An 18,188-nucleotide genomic window follows, 5' to 3' on the forward strand; every position below is an offset into this window, starting at 1 on the left:
CTTACTCCGGAGGGTAGAGGCGCAGCTCCTCGATGTCGCCTAGGAAACCGAAGAGCGTCCTCATCTGCTCGCTGGTGACCGCCGAGGATAAGTTGGTGACTTGGATCACCGAAGTCGGCGTCAAAGGGAAGCCCAGAGGGACCCCGATCCCGCCGCTGTTCATCATGATGGCGGCGGCAGTGGCTGCAACTCCTCTGCTCTGCCTCGGCCGACCAGCGCACGGAAGCGGAAAGACGGAAGTCACCACAGAGCGCGGGGCGGGCTTTCCTAGAGCGTCCGCGCGCCTACGGAGACGGCTTCCTAGAGCGTCCACGTTGCCTCCCGCAGAGAATGCTGGGAGTTGTAGTTTATTGTGACACCAGCGCTAGAGAAAGCTAAATGTTTCACAAAATTCAAATGTCTCACAGAACTCAGTGTGGATTTTGACTCTCTGAGGTCCAAAACACACTTCAGGAAATAATCCAGTTTGAGACTGCTTTAACTGCCTTGATTCAGTGCTGGGGAATCCTGGGAATTGCAGTTTGTTGTGGCATCATAGCTCTCTCTCACAGAGAAGGCTAAATGTCTCACAAAACTCAAGTGTCTCGTAGAATTCAGTGTGTATTTTGACTCTAAGGTCCAAAACACTCTGCAGAAAACAATCCAGTTTGAGACTGCTTTAACTTCCCTGCTAAGTGCTGGAGAATCCTGGGAATCGTAGTTTATTGTGTCATCAGAACTCTGTCAGAGAAGGCTCAATGTCTCACAAAACTACAGTTCCCAGAATTCCCTAACATTGAGCATGTGCAGTTAAATCGGTTGCAAACTGGATGATTTCTGCAATGTTTTTGGACCGAAATCTGCGTCCGCACTACAGAAATAATGCAGGTTTGACACCGCTTTAAATGCCGTGGTTCCATGCTGTGGAATTCTGGGAAATGTAGTTTGTCGTGGCACCAGAGCTCTCTGAGAAAGCTAAATATGTCACAAAACTATACATTCTATAGTACTGAGCCATGGCAGTTAAAGTAGTATCAAACTGGATTATTTCTGCAGTGCGTGTGCAGCCTAAACGTTCGGTTTAGCCATGAAGCAAAGATCTTTTTGTATGTATGTGTGTGTCTAAGATGATTAGTCTTTATGACACTACATTGTTATAGTGCTATTATTCCATTTTACTTGCTGTGGAGTCCTGGGAGTTGTAGTTCTGTGAGGCCTAATAGCTCTCTTACTGAGAACCCTTATGTTCCGCTTTCCTAAACTGCAGATCCCAGGCTTCCACGGGAGGCAGCCATGGCAGTTAAGGCGGGAATAATAGCACTGTAAAACTGTAGTGTGAACTGTCCAAGCTTATCCGTTTCTGAGATCAAGATCCCCCTTGGTTGTCTAATTATGCCTTTACTGACACATTGTCTATATGTACTTTTTGTGCACATTTTGTTCCTGAATCAGTGCAAAGTGCAGAACCCCAATCTGGCAGCTCTCGTTTCCAGTATTAATATCTGTGGCTTTGGAAACCTCTTCCCCCTTGAAAAGAGTAAGGATAATTTCTGAAATGTTTCCCATCATTTTTCTTTCTTTTGAGTTGCTTCAAGTGCTTGGTTCTTATCCTTGCCCTCTGCTTAGAGCTTGTTTAAGGCCTTCTCTCCAAACAGTAATTTTCCTGTAAATGGAGTCTTTACAAAATTTCATTGGAATATTTTCTATTAACTGTGTTGCTTGCAGCAATAAATACTTGCTTCGTCTTCTCTTTCTTCTCTTTATAATTCAGTGTCTTATCGGTGGGGCAATAAGACACGTCTTTCTTACTTTGCAATGTCTTTTTACTTTGCATTCCAGAATTTAATTTTTGTTCCCACATATGAAATTTTGATTGTATTGAATTATTCCTATTCAATGAATTCATTCCCATCTATTTAATTTTTCATTAGCTAATTGAATTACTGAATCTAGTTGATTAATCAAATTAATTAAATTACTAAAATTATTTGTGTTTGATAAATTGCTTAAATTAGAAAAATTCATTCCATTTAATAAATTCTGACTATGAAATGTTGACTTGAATTCCTGCTTGTACGTCTGCCTTCGCTAAATCTCTTAAAATAATTTCTATTGCAGGTGCTGAACTAAGGCTGGGATTTATAGTTTTACAAGGACTCTAGTCTTCTCTGCCAGAATTCTGGTGCCTCTACAAAGCCCAGGATTCTGCAGGATTGTGCCATAGCCAATAAGGCAGCGTCAAATTACATTTCTACAGTGTGGATACACCCCAGAGCAGGTTGCAAACTTACACATATTGAGAGTAATAGGTATTTAATTCAATATAATCTCTTCCTGATTTACTGCTTTAAACTTAGGCATGTACTACCTATTCAGAAGTGAAACAGTGCTAGTGTAACTGCCCTAAAAGACTTAAGTACTAAATGTTGTAGAGGCTGCTACTAATTTCTCAAAAAATTGGTACATCAGGTATGTCAATTTATCCAAGTTGTACATAGGCTGCTAACTTAAGTCTAGGGATGTCCAGCACCTTTCTGATTCCAAAGTGACTACAAGATAGAAGAGACAGCACTAGAGGATAATTTATTGTGAACCTATTAAGATTTTTGTACTACTGCCTTCCTGGAAAGCTATGTTTTATGCCAGGTTTGGATAGGGGTGCCCTTTAGATCAGGGGTAGGCAACCTGCGGCCCGCGGGCCGGATGCGGGCCGGCAAGCCCTTGGGACCAGCCCCAGCCCAGTCCTGCCGCCGATTGCCGACGGGGCCTTTGGGGGGCAATTGTCTATAGAAGCCTCATAAACATGCATTTATACTAACATTTAAAAAAAAAAACAGCAAATTTTTTCACATGTCCTCCATTTTTTTAAAAAAAGTGTCTTCCATTTGAAAATTTTGTCCTACATTTGTCCTGGTTTATAATTATTTAATTATTTATTTTTTGGCTTCAGCCCCCCAGTTGTCTGAGGGACAGCAACCCGGCCCCCGGCTCAAAAAGGTTGCCTACCCCTGCTTTAGATATTTTAAACTGTACCTTCCACAATCCATCACAATTGGCTACTCTTGTCTAAGGACGCTTCATATCATATGAGTATTGGGATTAGGACATATGGAGGGATAAAACTGGCAAGACATTTCACCTCTTCGCTGGTTTAAGAAACAAAAACAAGACCATCTTGGGGTAATTTACAGTCTCGCTTCTGCAGCACTACATCTAGGAAAAGGTCAAGCCTTGGAGCCAGAAAAAACTCTGATTTTGGCAAGTTCATATCTTATATTATTTTAGTCATGTTTTGGTGAGGATGCAAGCCTTCCAAAAAAAGTATAGTTGTGATGCAGGTTCAAAATTGTCTTCAATATACAGGCATATTTCGGCAAACTTCAGCTGCTTTGAATCCCATGAGATATAAATTCAGTAAATAAATAGTGTGATAAACTCATTTTTACAGTATTTTTAAAGCTCTGTACAGCTTTGCTTTCTTCCTGTCCTCTGTCTAGCAGGATGTTTTTATCATTATTGGCATTGGGAGGATGATGAAGGAATACTGGAGAAACACAGACTTTTGGCATTGTGTTGCAGCAGTGTAGTGTGTCTGCAGTAAATAATTTTTAATAATGCTTGAGCTGGGAAAGAATGGTATTTTGCTCTACCTGATCCTATTGTACTTGTGCTTGCCTGCCTACAACAGACAAGGTATTCTGTTGACCTTTCCCTTCTCCTTTTGTTTCGTGTCTTTTAGATTGTAAGCCTGAGGGCAGGGAACTGCCTGATTAAAAACAATAATTGTAAGCCACCCTGAGAGCCATTAGGGCTGAAGGGCGGGAAATAAATACCTAAATAAATAAATAAATAAATAAAGGTAAGCACCAGATGCCTCCATAATCCTTTACTGAACATATATGAATAGCAAAACACAGAACAGAGGAAAGCAGACTAGCCTGTCTCACTAGCTTCTTCCAATATGTCAAAAGAAAATCACAAATCAAGTGTTTGGCCACCAAAATGAAAATCATAAGAAAAGTAGAGGCTGCTGAAAGAAAGTAACAACATCTGAATAAATTTTGCTTTACGTATTGAAGTAAATCTGGTTGTGTCATTTCACACGTACCTAGTGTTCATATTGAATAAACTGTTTCCTTAAACACGTTGACTGAATTGCTCTTCTTTTTCTGAAGTGGATTCTTTCCCAGTTACCGTATATAGTCGCCTATAAGTCAGCCTCATATAGGTCAAGAGCACATTTTGGGGGCCAAATTATGGATTTTGATATGACCTGTAGATTCCAGGAGACATAACTATTTGTGTACATACTAAAGGATGGATGACTGGGAGAGTAGAAGGGAGTCAGTGCGTCCACGGCAGATTAAGCTCTTGCCTTTCACTACACACACACACACACACACACAAACACACGTTAAAATACAGTACTTACATTGACCAGTGGATAAATCCACTCAGGTTTTTTGGGTCAATTTTTTATCCTAAATTTCTAGACTTATACATGAGTACAGTATTTCTGCACCTGGGGCCAAAGTTTCTGTTAAAGAAGCAATGTCCAGGAACACAAATCTGTAGTTTTGCAAATGCAATACTCCCAACAAACAAAGATAGTTGATGGATTTAGCCACGGAAAACTGTAAAGAAAAAAAAGATAGCATTCTAGAAGAAAGTCTTGTCATGAGGAGATTTGGAAACGTTCTTCTCCCTATAGAGGGACTTACTGCTACTCATGGTAAAAGCAGACTGCTGTTTCACCTATATGCTCTTTTGAGAATGGCTTCTTGGAAATAGGGCACACACTGCTTCCCAGCTAACCATGTGAAATTATGCCTTAACTCATTCTGCCTAATCCAATCATCTGCTTCTTGAACAGAGAAAAATCTGAGAACTCAGTTGTCACAGAGCAGAAACTGAACAGCTCAGGCAAACTGGTAACTGATATAAAGTGAAGTCACTAAAATTACACAGAGTTTTAAAGAGCATTAGTTTATTATCTATTCTCCATGTGTTACTTCAGAAACAATTTAATTATATACAAAATTTTGGAATGATGACTAAATGGTGATCAATAAAAACATTACATAGCTGATGACAAGGAAATAATTACTTTTTTAAAAAGTAGTACACAGCAAATTAATGATAAAGGCTTGATTCTGTGTTTTGCTTATTGCTATGATTGTGTTCATAGGATGTGTTCAAGTATATACACATTTCTGAAACGCTAGTCAAAAAAGTAAAAAAAAAATATTTACACAATAAATATTTGGGTTTTTTAACCAGAATTTTCATTTGAACTGATTCTTTAATGAACTGTTGTGAAAGAATATGGACCTGACAAAACATTTAATTTGTTCAACGCCAAAGTCTGCAGATATATCTTAATTGATAAGATTAGAAACATTAACAATCAATAGCGTCAGAATACTTTCCATGCATTCCGGCCACTACTTTCCAGAGTCTCTCTCAAGAGAAATATTTTGACCATCTCCCAACACAAACAGAATATCACATTTAAAAATGCCTTGTTTCCCCCAGGAGACGACAGCTATCAAGAATATTTTGTTTCAAGGATAGTTTTCTTTTTTTGCAACAAATTAAAAGCACCAAACCTCTTTAAATTCTTCCTACAAGCTATGATAATTCTGGCAGAATTGTTATACACAAATTTTAATTAAATTTGAATAGCATAGGTTACAAATACTTATTGTTTGATATGAAATGCCATTATTTCAACACCCTATTTCAAACTGATATCTTGTATACAAAAACAAAGTCCATGATCAATAAAGAATCAGTTCTGATTTAGGACTTTATATTTTCCTCATAATTATAGTTTGATGTCTCAGGTCAGATTAAGACTGATCTGTTTATATTCCCTTTAAAATGCTGAGGTTACTAATATCATTAAAATGGATGAATGTCAATTTTTCAGCTGTCAATAAAAAGTAGAGAAATTAAAAAGAAGACACTTTTAGAAGCAAGGTAACACTGAAGCCTGCCATTATATAGCTATGTTTCTTGTTTTTTCTTTAAAGGTTAAACTGCGCACACAGAAAATAAGTAAATTTTACCAAAATACAGCACATTTCTGCTAATATAAAAATCAATTCCTATGTAAATATTAATGTAATGAACTAAAATTAATGTACAAAGAGTTGTTAAAGGGTTTCAATTAAAATTATTAAAAACTATACACATTACAATATGCAGTTGATAACTTCTTTGAAGTGCAATATCACTGAAGTTTATATACTTAGAAAGTACTGACTATATGCAGCTTCCTTTCTATTTCAGCAAGTCTTTCCAAATAACTACAATAGGCTGGTGTTTTTGCTAGATCTCTTTTTAAATCTGCCAATTTCTATTTATTAAAAATTGTAGTTACTGACTATTGCTCCAATGATGGTTAATCATTTGACTTTAAAAAACAGTTATTGGTCTTCTATGGCACTTTTCTCTGGTCCATAATAACCATGTATTACTTATTATCCAACAAGTTAGGCAATTTCATATCTGTTATACAAGGAAAAAAGAGGAAAATAAGCATAATGTTTGTCATAAACAAAATTAATTATGTATAATCCAATATTTTATACAAGTAATAAAGAACAAAGGCAGCCTGTGGTAAATCACTATTACATTAATATACTTAGAAACCCTTTAATGACTCTGAAGTGTCTAGTTCACATTTAATGTCACCTGTAGGAAAAGCCCTTTGAGAAAGATCATTACAAACCTATGGGTTTCAAGTACCCATCCCTTTGCTCTACAACTTTCCAACAGCATTTCCCTCATCACTGTGCAACAGTTTCACGAAAAAAACTGGCTTTGGTTGCTTAGCTCCATACGTATTGTTTCCTTTCAGTACAACAAGGCAATTCAAGGCCAAATAAAATCAAGACACCTTTTCCTAACCCTTCTTGAACCATTAAACCCTGGGCAGCCCAATCCTCACAGGGTTCACTGCCACGAGCCCCATTAAAAAGAATGGCGCTTTTCATGGCAAAATAATGATAGAGATCTGGAACATGCACATGTGTTATATACATGTGGCATGCACATGTGATGGGTTGCACACAGGCAACTTAGTAAAAAACCAACAACAAAAAACTGGCCATTTCAGTTTCATTATTTAAAAAATAATAATCCTCTAAGGTGCAAAACACACTGCAGAAATAATCCAGTTTGAGACCACTTTAACTGCCCTGACTCAGTGCTAGGGAATTCTGGGAACTGTAGTTTACCATGGCACCAGAACTCTCTGACAAAGAGGGCTAAATGTCTTACAAAACTACAGTTCCCAGAATTCTCTCGCATTGAGCCAGGACAGTTAAAGCAGTCTTTTAACGGATATTAAAAAAACAACAACATGTAAAATGGGCAGAAAACTTTTTGTATATACTAAGGAAATAAAAAATGGAGAGAGAGAAGAGAAAAAAATCATATGAAAATGGTAATGTAAATGGTAAAGAAATTTGGGCATAAAAAAAGAAAATCCACAGCAAATGAAAAGAATTAAGACAGACAAAAGAATACAAGAAAGAATATAGGTAATCAGAGGAAGAAGATGGAATTAAAGTAAGAAAGAAAGAGAGAAAGCTAAAGTTGTGTTTTATTGTGTGGGTGACAGAAATAAAATAAAGGTGTTATAGATATTAATAGGTAAATAAACAGGGTAGTGAGTGGTGAGATTGAGGTAACGTTCAGGATGTTGAGATTAACTGTAATTGTAATGAAAACGCAGTTATGAAAGGTGTGAAAGCATGTATTAATGGTATGTATGATTTTATATTGAATAAAATTCCCTAGTATTGAGCCAGGGTAGTTAAAGCAGTCTCAAACTGGATTATTTCTGCAGTGTGTTTTGGACCTAAATTGAATATGGAGTATTTAATACAAGGCAGAAGAAAATCACCCTTTTGCACAAAAGTGGGGATTTTTGTTGCACAGAGTATTGTCTTAGTAAAACTCCACAGCACAAATGAAAAGAAAAAAAAGTTGTGTGATCAAAAACAAACACTCAAAATTGAATTGCACACAGGAAATAAGACAGTCAGTGGATGTGATATGAGCCAGTCCTGTAGAACTCCCAGAAGTGTATTTATAGTCTCCCTAAAAAGACATCACATTTTATTGCATTTTTTTTCTATTGGTAGATATACATTCTCATGTAAACTCATTTCCACCCTTCCTTTCTTAATCCCATACTTTCATAGCCATTGTACCTGGCCTTTAAAATTAATCCAGCCAGCCCCACTTTCCGTCTACCCATTCATCTATACAAATAAGCACGTAGCAAAGCCAACATTTCAAATCTCTTATCCACATCTACAGAAGTGGTTTCAACGAAGACAGTAAAATGAGGTGAACAAAAAAAATAAAGGCAACAAACTGCTACAGGACAGAAAGCCCTGCCATCTGTCCACTGGATACAATGGAGGCTCCATGTACAGAAAGTTTAGTAATGTATATGAATTATCCAAAAATAAACCTACCATCTGTACAAAATACACCACAGGTTTGTTCTTGGAGGAGTGATCACTCTTTGCTACAATGTCTGTTGCCAGTTGCATTTTCAAATCTGTTTCATCTATGTCCTTTACAGTGGTTTTCCCCCATAACCACAAGTTCATTATTTTATTACTGTACATAATTTTAAAAGTTTTTGTATATAAAAATAATCAAAATATTCAGTTTCCCACAAGTCCTTTGGAGGATTACACGGACATCTGCCATTCCTCCACAGTATTTAAGAAAATTCTCGAACAATGATGAGTTCCACCGTGTTCTGGAAAGTCTTTAGTAAAGATACCGCATGTCCATGGTCAATATTGATGAAGCTATACCCATTAGCCTGGAAACAAAATTAAATCCTGGTAAGTGCAAAGCAATATCTTTTCAGGACCTGAAGGCACACAACAACAACAACAACAAAGTTATTTATATGATTATTTTACCCAGCTTGGGCTGGTATACCAACTGTGCCCTTTATTGAAGAAGGCAGAGCTGGCAACAGCTTATTACATCTTGATTAGACTACTATAATGCACTCCATGTGGGGCTGCCCTTGAAAAATGTTCAGAAGCCGCTGCTAGTGCAAAATGCAGCAGCCGGACTAGTGTTGGGTATGCATTTCAAGGAGGATATAACACTGGTCCTGCAAGAACTGCACTTGTGTCAACTTTGCTTCCACGCTCAATTCCAGGTGCAAGTGTTAATATTTAGGTCAAAATATCTGAAAGGCCACTTCCTCCCATATGAGCATGCCAGAAATTCTGAGATGTTCATAGGAGGCCCTTACTGCATGTCCCATCACCTTGTGAAGTTAGGTTGTTAGGTACATACAATAGGGTTTTCTATTGGGCAGTTAGGCTGCCCCCATCTTTTTTAAGCTTCCAGCAGGCAACCAAAATCAAGATTTTCTGCATGGCATGCAGTGTTTCAAAACTGGATTCTAGGATTGTTTTTAGACTGACTTGGGAGTTTTTTAAAAGTATTTTAATGTGCTTTAATAATGTTTTAATCTTGATATTGTTTTTAGTTGTTCATTGCCCCAGGATCCCTTGTGGCTTGGTACGTAATACAGAAATACTTTAAATAAATAAATAAATAAATAAATAAATAAATACTTAATGTTCAGTTTTTTCTTACTCTCTCTGCCTTGAAATCAAAATGTTCAATACAAAGGTAAAGGACATTATCATAATAGAAATATAAATGGTATATCCTCAGTGTATATACCTATAACAGATCTGGGAGAGTTACATACTGAGAACTCTGGCCTAGGCAAGAGCTAGGCATCATCTTGTTAAGTGGCATGCAAGGAAAATAAGGAATGATGGAAAGAGAAGTGTAGAATTGTTATTGTTGAATAGAGGGCAAAGTATCATGATTTAAAAGGCCATCAAAAAGAAATATACTGTATATTGAGAAAGCTGATGTAATATACACTCCTTGGCTAGTAAAGCTGTACAAAAGAATAAAAAAGGTATTTAAAATAGTAAAGATCAATCAAGGATCTTAACATCTCCAGGTCTCACAACAGATAAGGTGACAAGTTTGTGTCTGGACTGTTAACATTTCAGAAGGTAGGTGGGGACTCACATGATTTCATATCTTCAATTTTTTAAACAATTACTACACACAAAATACCAAATTTTCTGAGAGGGGAAAGTATTCTAGCATGTAATGTTTCTTTGGGCAGTTTTTTAAAAATTATTATTGCAGGAATAAAGTGGAGAAACTTTCACTCATGCAAATTCACACCTGGAGTATAAATTGTTAGAATCCACAGCTGATTTACCACTGGAAGTATTCAAGAGCTAGGCACCGGGAAATAAACAATACCAAGTGGATGCGGTAAACCAGTGAAGTTGGGATTTGAGGTTGCAGCAAATGAAGAAGTATTCAAAGAGATAGCCATGTTGTTTTTTAGCATTAAAAAGACACAAAGGAATCCAATAATACCTTTGAAACCAATTGGGAAGAAGTGGGCTGTGTCCATGAAAGCCTGTGCTAGAAAAATCATGTTCAAGATGCTACCAGATTCCTTTATGTGTTTTGGAACAAATGAGGTAACAATAGGAAGAAGCTAAATGTGGAAACTTCAGAATTTGAATGGGCAAAAATGACAGAAGATCAGGAGGTGAGAGAGGATAGAAAATCTTTCAGGGAGAGGCACTGCATCAATATAGATAATTACCAAATTATTTTAAATTTACATTACCTGAATAATTTTATCACCTGGCTGCAACAACTTGGATGCTGGTCCTTCAGGTTGTACTCTGGTTACAAATATACCCTTCAGGCAAATAAAAAATAAAATATATTGTTTGGTTTGAAATAAATACACAAATATTTATTTATACTGAGTAGATACTCATTATTCATATCAGGAACAGATACTGTACACCTGCACTAAGCCTGAGTTTTTAATTTTGTTTCAAAGCCTCACACACCCAGGGATTGTACACACTATAAATCCAAGGTCTAAGTGAATTTAGGCTTTCTGTAACCTACTTGGGTACCATCCAACTACTGAGCCAACTAACTGAGGATATAAAATCGGAATAAGAGATTTAAGTGCAAGACAAAAGGGGCAGCTAAAACCCTGAAACACCCAGGGCTAGGTTGGTTGCTTCTAGACGTTACCAAGAATATAATTCTCATCTTGTAAAAACTTGGAAAACCACATGGGGACTAAATACTTCCAAGCATAATGAAAAGGAAACCCATGCATAATTTAATATATAACAGTAAATGATTTGTAAAACTCTTACATAAAGTGTGCCTAGTCAGGAGGTCTAATAAATTACAGCTAACAAAAATTATTGCCCTATACAAAATGTACCACCTGGTCCCCTCCCCTATGATACATTAGTAACAAAAAACATATTTTATAACATCGAAAAAAATAATTACAATAGGTTAGAGGACATGTTTCTTCTGCTTGCTAACTTCTTGTAAGATTTGCTTAGGCAACACTTCTTGTCTTCCTAGATTTCTTCCACAGACATGAAACTCATATTCCAATACCATACTGGTCCTAGCCAATCTTCCCCAAAACTAACCAGTCCATACCATGTAAAAGCTACCAATCCTAAAGCATTCCATAACTTTCATAACCAGAAAGGCACAATTCATCAACTGTGGAAAAATTCACTTAGGAGATATGATTGAAAGGCCAACCAGAACTCTCTACTTCACAGAATACAATACATCAATCTCTTAAAAGTGCTCTCTGGTTTAAAAACCATGGTATAACATGCCATGCAAGGGGATGATTTTAAAATAAATGTTCTTCATGCTAATACACTCTTTCTTGATGAACAAGCAAACAAGATTGCAGACAATATTTTGCATCACTAAACTCTGTGTACTGTAGGAAGTGTTTCCTAAAGGCTACTGCTGCTTATTGTCTCTTCTCATTCTCAGAAAACCAGGAATGAGGGATTATCCCCAGAAAATTTTTACTCTCTCTTTTTAAAAAAAGTATTTAAAAAATACATACAACAAACTATACAAATAAACAAACATTTAACTAAAAATTACAATTAAAAGACTTCCTTTCCTTTTCTGTGAACATGGAAATGACACACTTTCCAACTTTGAGATACCTCTTTTGTAAGACAAATTCCTGTATTTCATACTTTTTATATATATATATATATATACACACACACACACACACACACACACACACACACACACACACAGCTCACATTTCTGCTTTATTTTAGTTTTGTTCAATTTATGTTCAATTTCCATATTGTTCAGTATGAATTTATTACCTCTTTTTTCATATTCCCATCCTTTTACACAATCGTTGACATTTAAACCTCTGTCAAATTCCAATTTCTTAATTCAAATGTCTAATCATTACAAAAAATGTTTAAGACTTTTGAGTATTAACTCACTCTTTTCATACAGCCCTTATAACTATTTCATAGTGCCCTTATAACTAGTTGGATGTCACAAGTAGGAAAGTGGGAAGAACGCTGTACAAACATGCCTTCTTTTATCATTTCATTTTATAATCTGACATACTGCAAAAAACTCTGAAAAGTTCTTGGCACACTAATTGGTGATACAGAGGCATTAAAATAGTTGTACTGCATACAACAAAAGATTGGGATACAATCAACACAAAGAAGGTACAGTACTGAGCTAACATGTCTGTATGAATCACTGCTTCTACCTTCATTGTGCTGGTATAAAGTTCGTTGGCAACAGCTAGTGGAAAAACAAAATATCCTGGGTGTTTTCACCAAAATGAGGTCATTGACCAATTAGGATGCTTAGGGGAATCCCAAAATTTGCCAAAGCAGCAAGATTATTTTTACAAATCCAAGATATTAAAAAGAAAGAGAAAGCCAAATCAGGATTCAGAATCCCAGTAGTCATGGAATAGTGTGTGTGGGATGGAAAAGAAACCAGAACACAGGAAGAAATGTTGGATGGAATACTCTACTGGGAAGCCTTATAATGTACAGCTCTGAAGGAGGGGAAATTTTGGTAGGAGGTACTCCTTTAAGTTGAGAATTATTGTTGTTAACCTGTTGACTTTGATGTACATTTATTCTGGCTCCTCAGCAAAAACCTGCCTGACATGGGAGATCCTATCCTATACTGTCAGGATAGCCTCTTGCCTCACAGGGAGCATGCAACCCCACTTCTATGGAAAGGCAATGCCATGGTGGGGAAGGATACCCAGCAACATAGTAAGCATACATGCTAGTGAGAGTGAGAAATGTAACATACATTTTCAAGTTTTGTCTGTTTAGTTATATAGAATAAATTTTACTTTTCCACACAGTGCCTTTCAAAATGAAAATGTAAACATCATTTTAAAACAAATGGATCTGTTTAATACTCACATCATCATCAGGCCTGAAGGGATTTCCTCTACCACCAATTCCTCCTGATATACTAAATCCAAGCTCTGGATCCTTTTCGATTCTCACTCGCATCTAGAATGTAAAACAGTAAATTTAGAAACAGGCTTAATTACATGTTCAAATCTAAGGTGGGGGGAAAGCCATTTAATCATCCTTATACATGAGTAGTATTTATTATCTTTCTTTTTGCTGCTTAATTTCTTTTGTCAGTTTACACATTTTACCAGTTTGTTTCTATATTTTCATCATGTTCTATATTATCCAAATTGGTTCTGTGAAATCTCTTCAGGGACATTTTAAGTTGAAAGGAGAGCACAAATATCAGCAATAAAGACCACATGTCACCATCATTTTGGAGGGCTAAATAGAAGATGCCCATAGTGTCATAATAAACTACAGGCAACAATATTTCAAAGGCTATACCTTTGAACTATGCTAAATGCTTGAAATACATCGTGACATCAATCTGAGAATGTATTGGTAAACATAATTTTTATTCTTACCTCCTGCTTTGACAACTCATGACATTGTCTGGGTGGACCTTGGGCCTGAGTATAGGAAGGTTGATGAGCAACTTTAAGCATCAGATAATCAATCAGTTGCTCTCTAGAAGGATGTCTTGCCACAGATGCTTGGGGTACAGGATGATGGACTTGACTGTAGTTTGCCTGAGGTCTTGGGGGCTGGCACATCTGCCCATTTGTCAAAGGCATCTGAATAAATGAAATATCCTTAAGAAACATTTTATTCCTGCTATTTAGATTTTTCAGGCTCAGGTGATATATTTTGGAAAGCTTGCAAACTGTTTTAAAATATGAACATTGGATTTTCTAATGTAGAACCAAATGGAATAATAAACCAATTTTAATTAATTTATTTTTTTAATATCATAAAGTGCCCCACTCCTAAAGGACTAAAGGAGTCAATTTCAGCTGGGAATTGTTCTAGTGCAAGTTTGTTGTTGTGTGCCTTCAAGTCATTTTTGACTTATGGTGACCCTAAGGCAACCCTATCATGGAATTTTCCTGGCAAGAGTTGTCCAGCGGAGCTCTGCCATTGCCTTCCCATGAGGCTGAGAGCATGTGACTTGTTCACAGTCACCCAGTGAGTTTCATGGCTAATCTGGGAATCGAACTCTGATCTCCAGAGTCATTGTCCAACACTCAAGCCACTACACCATGCTTGTGCTCTATTCTACTAGAATACTTTCTAGTGGAAGTATTCATATACTTTTCAATTTAAAAAAAATCATGTTGAAATGCTAAATATGTTTGGTCATAGCATGCTTACAGGGGAGATTTCATATCTAGACAAAATGTTTATTGGCTAAGTAATGATTACCTTCCACAAAACTGGAGGGCCTAACCCATATGGCTAACAATGAAAAGGAAGTCTGTAATAGAAAAGTGTATCCATGGATGCTTTCAGACAGCTTTTACACTACCAATCAAAACATATTTTGCTGCTAATGGATCTTCCAGAATGGCTTTGCTAGAGGGAGAGCAATGGCAAAACATGGAATTCCAAGTGGAATATCATATGAACCACTGGCAAAACTGCATGTGGCAGAGCTACTGCAGTAGAAAAAAAACTAATCTGAAATTACTTCAAGTGAAATATATGAGGCCTTGAACAACACTGTTAAGGCCCACAAGTTTTCCCCTGGCAGTTCCTCAGAATCTCTGCACATCCTCCTCTTAATTCTTCCAGGCCAATTTTCAGGTGATTTTCACCCCCAAATGGCTCAAAATCCAGTAAAATTGTTTGTAAATGCTCCCCCAACCCCAAGAAAAGATGTTGAAAACCTCCCAAAAATATAGACCAGAAGTGATGTGACATCATCTCCAATACACCACCAACATCCTACTGCAGTTTTTGGGAGATTATTGGAGGGAAAAACTGGTTCCAATTCCCTACACAGCTGCCTACCCCCGCGATAAAGGGATACATGTAAAAGTGATCATGAGAAGTAGAAAAAATGTTTAAAAGATGTGATATAAAAATAAACTGTGTCATTAAAAAGCAAAAGCCTATTTGGAATATTTATGTGAATTCTCCTGGACATTTTTTATTCCCATTAACTGTTATCAAATATTCTTATGCTGTAAAATCATTATCATTAGGATTATGTCCCACCTTTTTTTCTAACAAGCAGGACTCATAGTTGAAAACAATAAACAAAATAAGAACCAATTAAAATACATAACATGTTATTTAAAACGAACATTAAAAGCAATTAAAAACCAATCAGTTTCTTGAAAAATGGCAGAACCTGCCACAATTAACTTCAACCAAACATAACTACCAATCTGAAAGGGAAAAGGTGTCTCTATTAGGCAGTTGCAAACAATGTCAATAAATACACCAAATATCTAGCAACTATCTTATATTAAGTAAAACACATTTTTTTTCTTTCTTTTTGTAAATATAAACGCATTTTAATAGCACTTGCTAGACTTGCTAGAATGGATTCAGACTAGGAGACCTGAAGGCAATATAACCCACCCCCAGAGTCAGGATGCACTGCTACATTTTTGGCCAAAAATGACGCCCAGAAGTGACTGGAAATCCACTTCCATTTTTCATGTCCTCTGTTTTTGGGTGATTTTCAGTTCTTTTTCATGTGCACATTTTGTGGGCCATAGAATATTAAGAATGCACTGTATGAATTACTACTCATCAGGAATATTACTGATCAATTACTACTAATCAGTTACTACTATCAATTCATTTGCAATCTGATTCTGAAGAAGGGTGCTGAGGATACCATGGACAGCCAAAAAGGAAAACAAATGGGTCCAGGAAAGGTGGAGGGAAGTAGAAAGAGAGGAAAACTCTATTAAGGAGGTCATGAGTATGAATTCACAGGACCTAAGCAGAGCAGTGGAGGATAGGGAGTCTTGGAGAGGTCTCATCCAAAGGGTCGCCATGAGTCAGGATTCACTTGAGGGCAGTTAACAACAAACAACAATTACTACAGTAGTGCTGTAGTAATTTTTCTCATCCAGTTTTTTTGGAAGTTAGTTTATTTCTATAACTGAATGTGCAATGTAGACAGATGGACTTCATTTGATTCAGGAAAATATTGAGTCTGTAATACTACAGGTACTTATCTGGATACATCTTTTAAGATAAGATGCAAAGAGACTGCACTGTCAGAAAGCAGTCCACGTTTTTTATGCTGCAGCATGCTCTCTACTGGTAACCTGATTTACCAATATAATGATATATTTAGTCATATATTCAGTTAGGACACTACAACCATATTGAATTTTCTTGATCTGTAGTAGCTAATTTAGACTTCAAAGAGGTGGGCCAAAAGAGCCACCATGAGGCTGTGTTGAGGATGTGGCGTTTACATGATGCCACAGCTAGAAGCCATGCCGAGCCTGCCCCAACCCAGAAGAGTGGTGCCAAAAGGGAGTGGGGGGGGGGACACTCCTTTTGAGCTGTTCAGTTCAGGATCGTGGTGATAGCTCAGATTGGGGCCAGGTGCATGCGGTCGCTGTGGTCCTGTAGTGATTGGGCTTGGACTCCCTTTGCCCCACCTGCTGGAGGCCTTAGATCCACAATTAGGCGTGTAAAGTTGTTGTTTTCACTACTTTTTCTCCATTATTCATCACTCGCACTGAAACAATTACCTTATTTGGACGCAATACTAAACTATGGATTAACATTATGTGAATGCGGTTCAGGCTTGTGAATTCCCCCATTCTGCCCAAGATTATGCCAATAATGTAAACTGTTTTTTCATTTTTTGACAAAATAAAATATTTGTCAAACAGGTTTATAATTAAGTAGTTATTACCTGCACAGGAAGTTTCTTAATGCTGTCTGGACCAACATCTTTGAGACTAAGTGGGGTAGATATGTAGTTCTGCTGACCAGAAACAAATACATCCTCTTGGCATTGATCTCCTGGGGTGGATGTTTGGGGATGCTTTAAATGATTTTTTAAAAAAGAAGAAGTATATACAGTAAACATTTTTGTTACAAAGTCACACAAGTTATGCCAGAACTACTAATTTGTTCACAGGAACATTACTGAGGTAATATAAAGAATTTAATCCTATTAATCAATGTTGAGATGCCCATAAATGTTAACCATGGCTTTTTCAAAACAGTGGAGGTTTTAAAAAGACTCAAAAGTGCATAATAAAACTATTCATAGAAACAGCTGCTATTTTAAGGATTTTCAAACTGAACACAATAGTCTTTTATTGACTTTGCCCGATTACATTTATCCTTTCTTGTTTGACTACCACTGCTAACTGATGCCATTTCCTATTATTTTGTCTGGCTGTACTATGTTAAAAATGTAATTTGTACAAAAATACTCCTAAATGGATTTTTTACTGAATATTCACTATCAGCTATTAAATGGTAAGAAGGACAATGGCAACAGTTTTTGTTTCTCGGGAAACATATGTGTTTCCGTTCCAAAAATGTCTCACAGGTGAACTTGCTATGTATTTCAAGTAAAGTAATAATCGCAATATTTGAAGTGCAGCAAGAATGACCATGGGACTTCAAAGGCAAAAAAACCATTCCTGCTCCAGGGAACCTACAATTTAAACATGGGATACAACAGAGTGAGGGAAGAAAGATGACATCAAAGCAACAAAGAATATGATTGTCCCCAGTTACATATGCTTATCCTTAGTTTCAAGTAAGGGACAAGGAGTATAGGGTTAAGCCAAAAGTCTCATAGAAGGAGAGTTTCAGGCATAAGGTATGCAAGGAAAAATCGCAGATATGAATGAGAGATATACAAACTGGATGAGGGTGATGCTGCTGGAGAAGTGAGGAGGG

The 18,188-nt window shown here is 36.9% G+C and overlaps 2 protein-coding genes across 4 annotated transcripts in view; both read right to left on the reverse strand.

Annotated features, from left to right (window-relative positions):
* Positions 1-181, reverse strand: part of SREK1 (splicing regulatory glutamic acid and lysine rich protein 1) — a 39,978-nt gene extending 39,797 nt beyond the window's left edge. The window contains exon 1 of the mRNA XM_089495006.1: positions 6-181. Within this exon, the coding sequence (XP_089351132.1) occupies positions 6-166 (161 nt within the window). The 5' untranslated portion in view covers positions 167-181. The remainder of the gene's footprint in view (positions 1-5) is intronic.
* Positions 182-4,955: 4,774 nt separating this feature from the next.
* Positions 4,956-18,188, reverse strand: part of ERBIN (erbb2 interacting protein) — a 116,921-nt gene continuing 103,688 nt past the window's right edge. For 2 of the 3 annotated variants that reach the window (XM_089495035.1, XM_089495024.1), the window contains 5 exons: positions 17,185-17,316; positions 13,880-14,089; positions 13,356-13,448; positions 10,706-10,780; positions 4,956-8,833 (listed from right to left, as the gene is read on the reverse strand). In XM_089495035.1, the coding sequence (XP_089351161.1) occupies positions 8,729-8,833; positions 10,706-10,780; positions 13,356-13,448; positions 13,880-14,089; positions 17,185-17,316 (615 nt within the window). In that variant the 3' untranslated portion in view covers positions 4,956-8,728. The remainder of the gene's footprint in view (positions 8,834-10,705; positions 10,781-13,355; positions 13,449-13,879; positions 14,090-17,184; positions 17,317-18,188) is intronic. The other variant, XR_016277754.1, reaches the window with a different exon arrangement.

Source organism: Sceloporus occidentalis, unplaced genomic scaffold (genome assembly GCF_023333645.1).
Source record: "Sceloporus occidentalis isolate IW3139 unplaced genomic scaffold, rSceOcc1.0.p SCAF_1, whole genome shotgun sequence".
In the NCBI taxonomy this organism is placed as follows: Eukaryota; Metazoa; Chordata; class Lepidosauria; order Squamata; family Phrynosomatidae; genus Sceloporus; species Sceloporus occidentalis.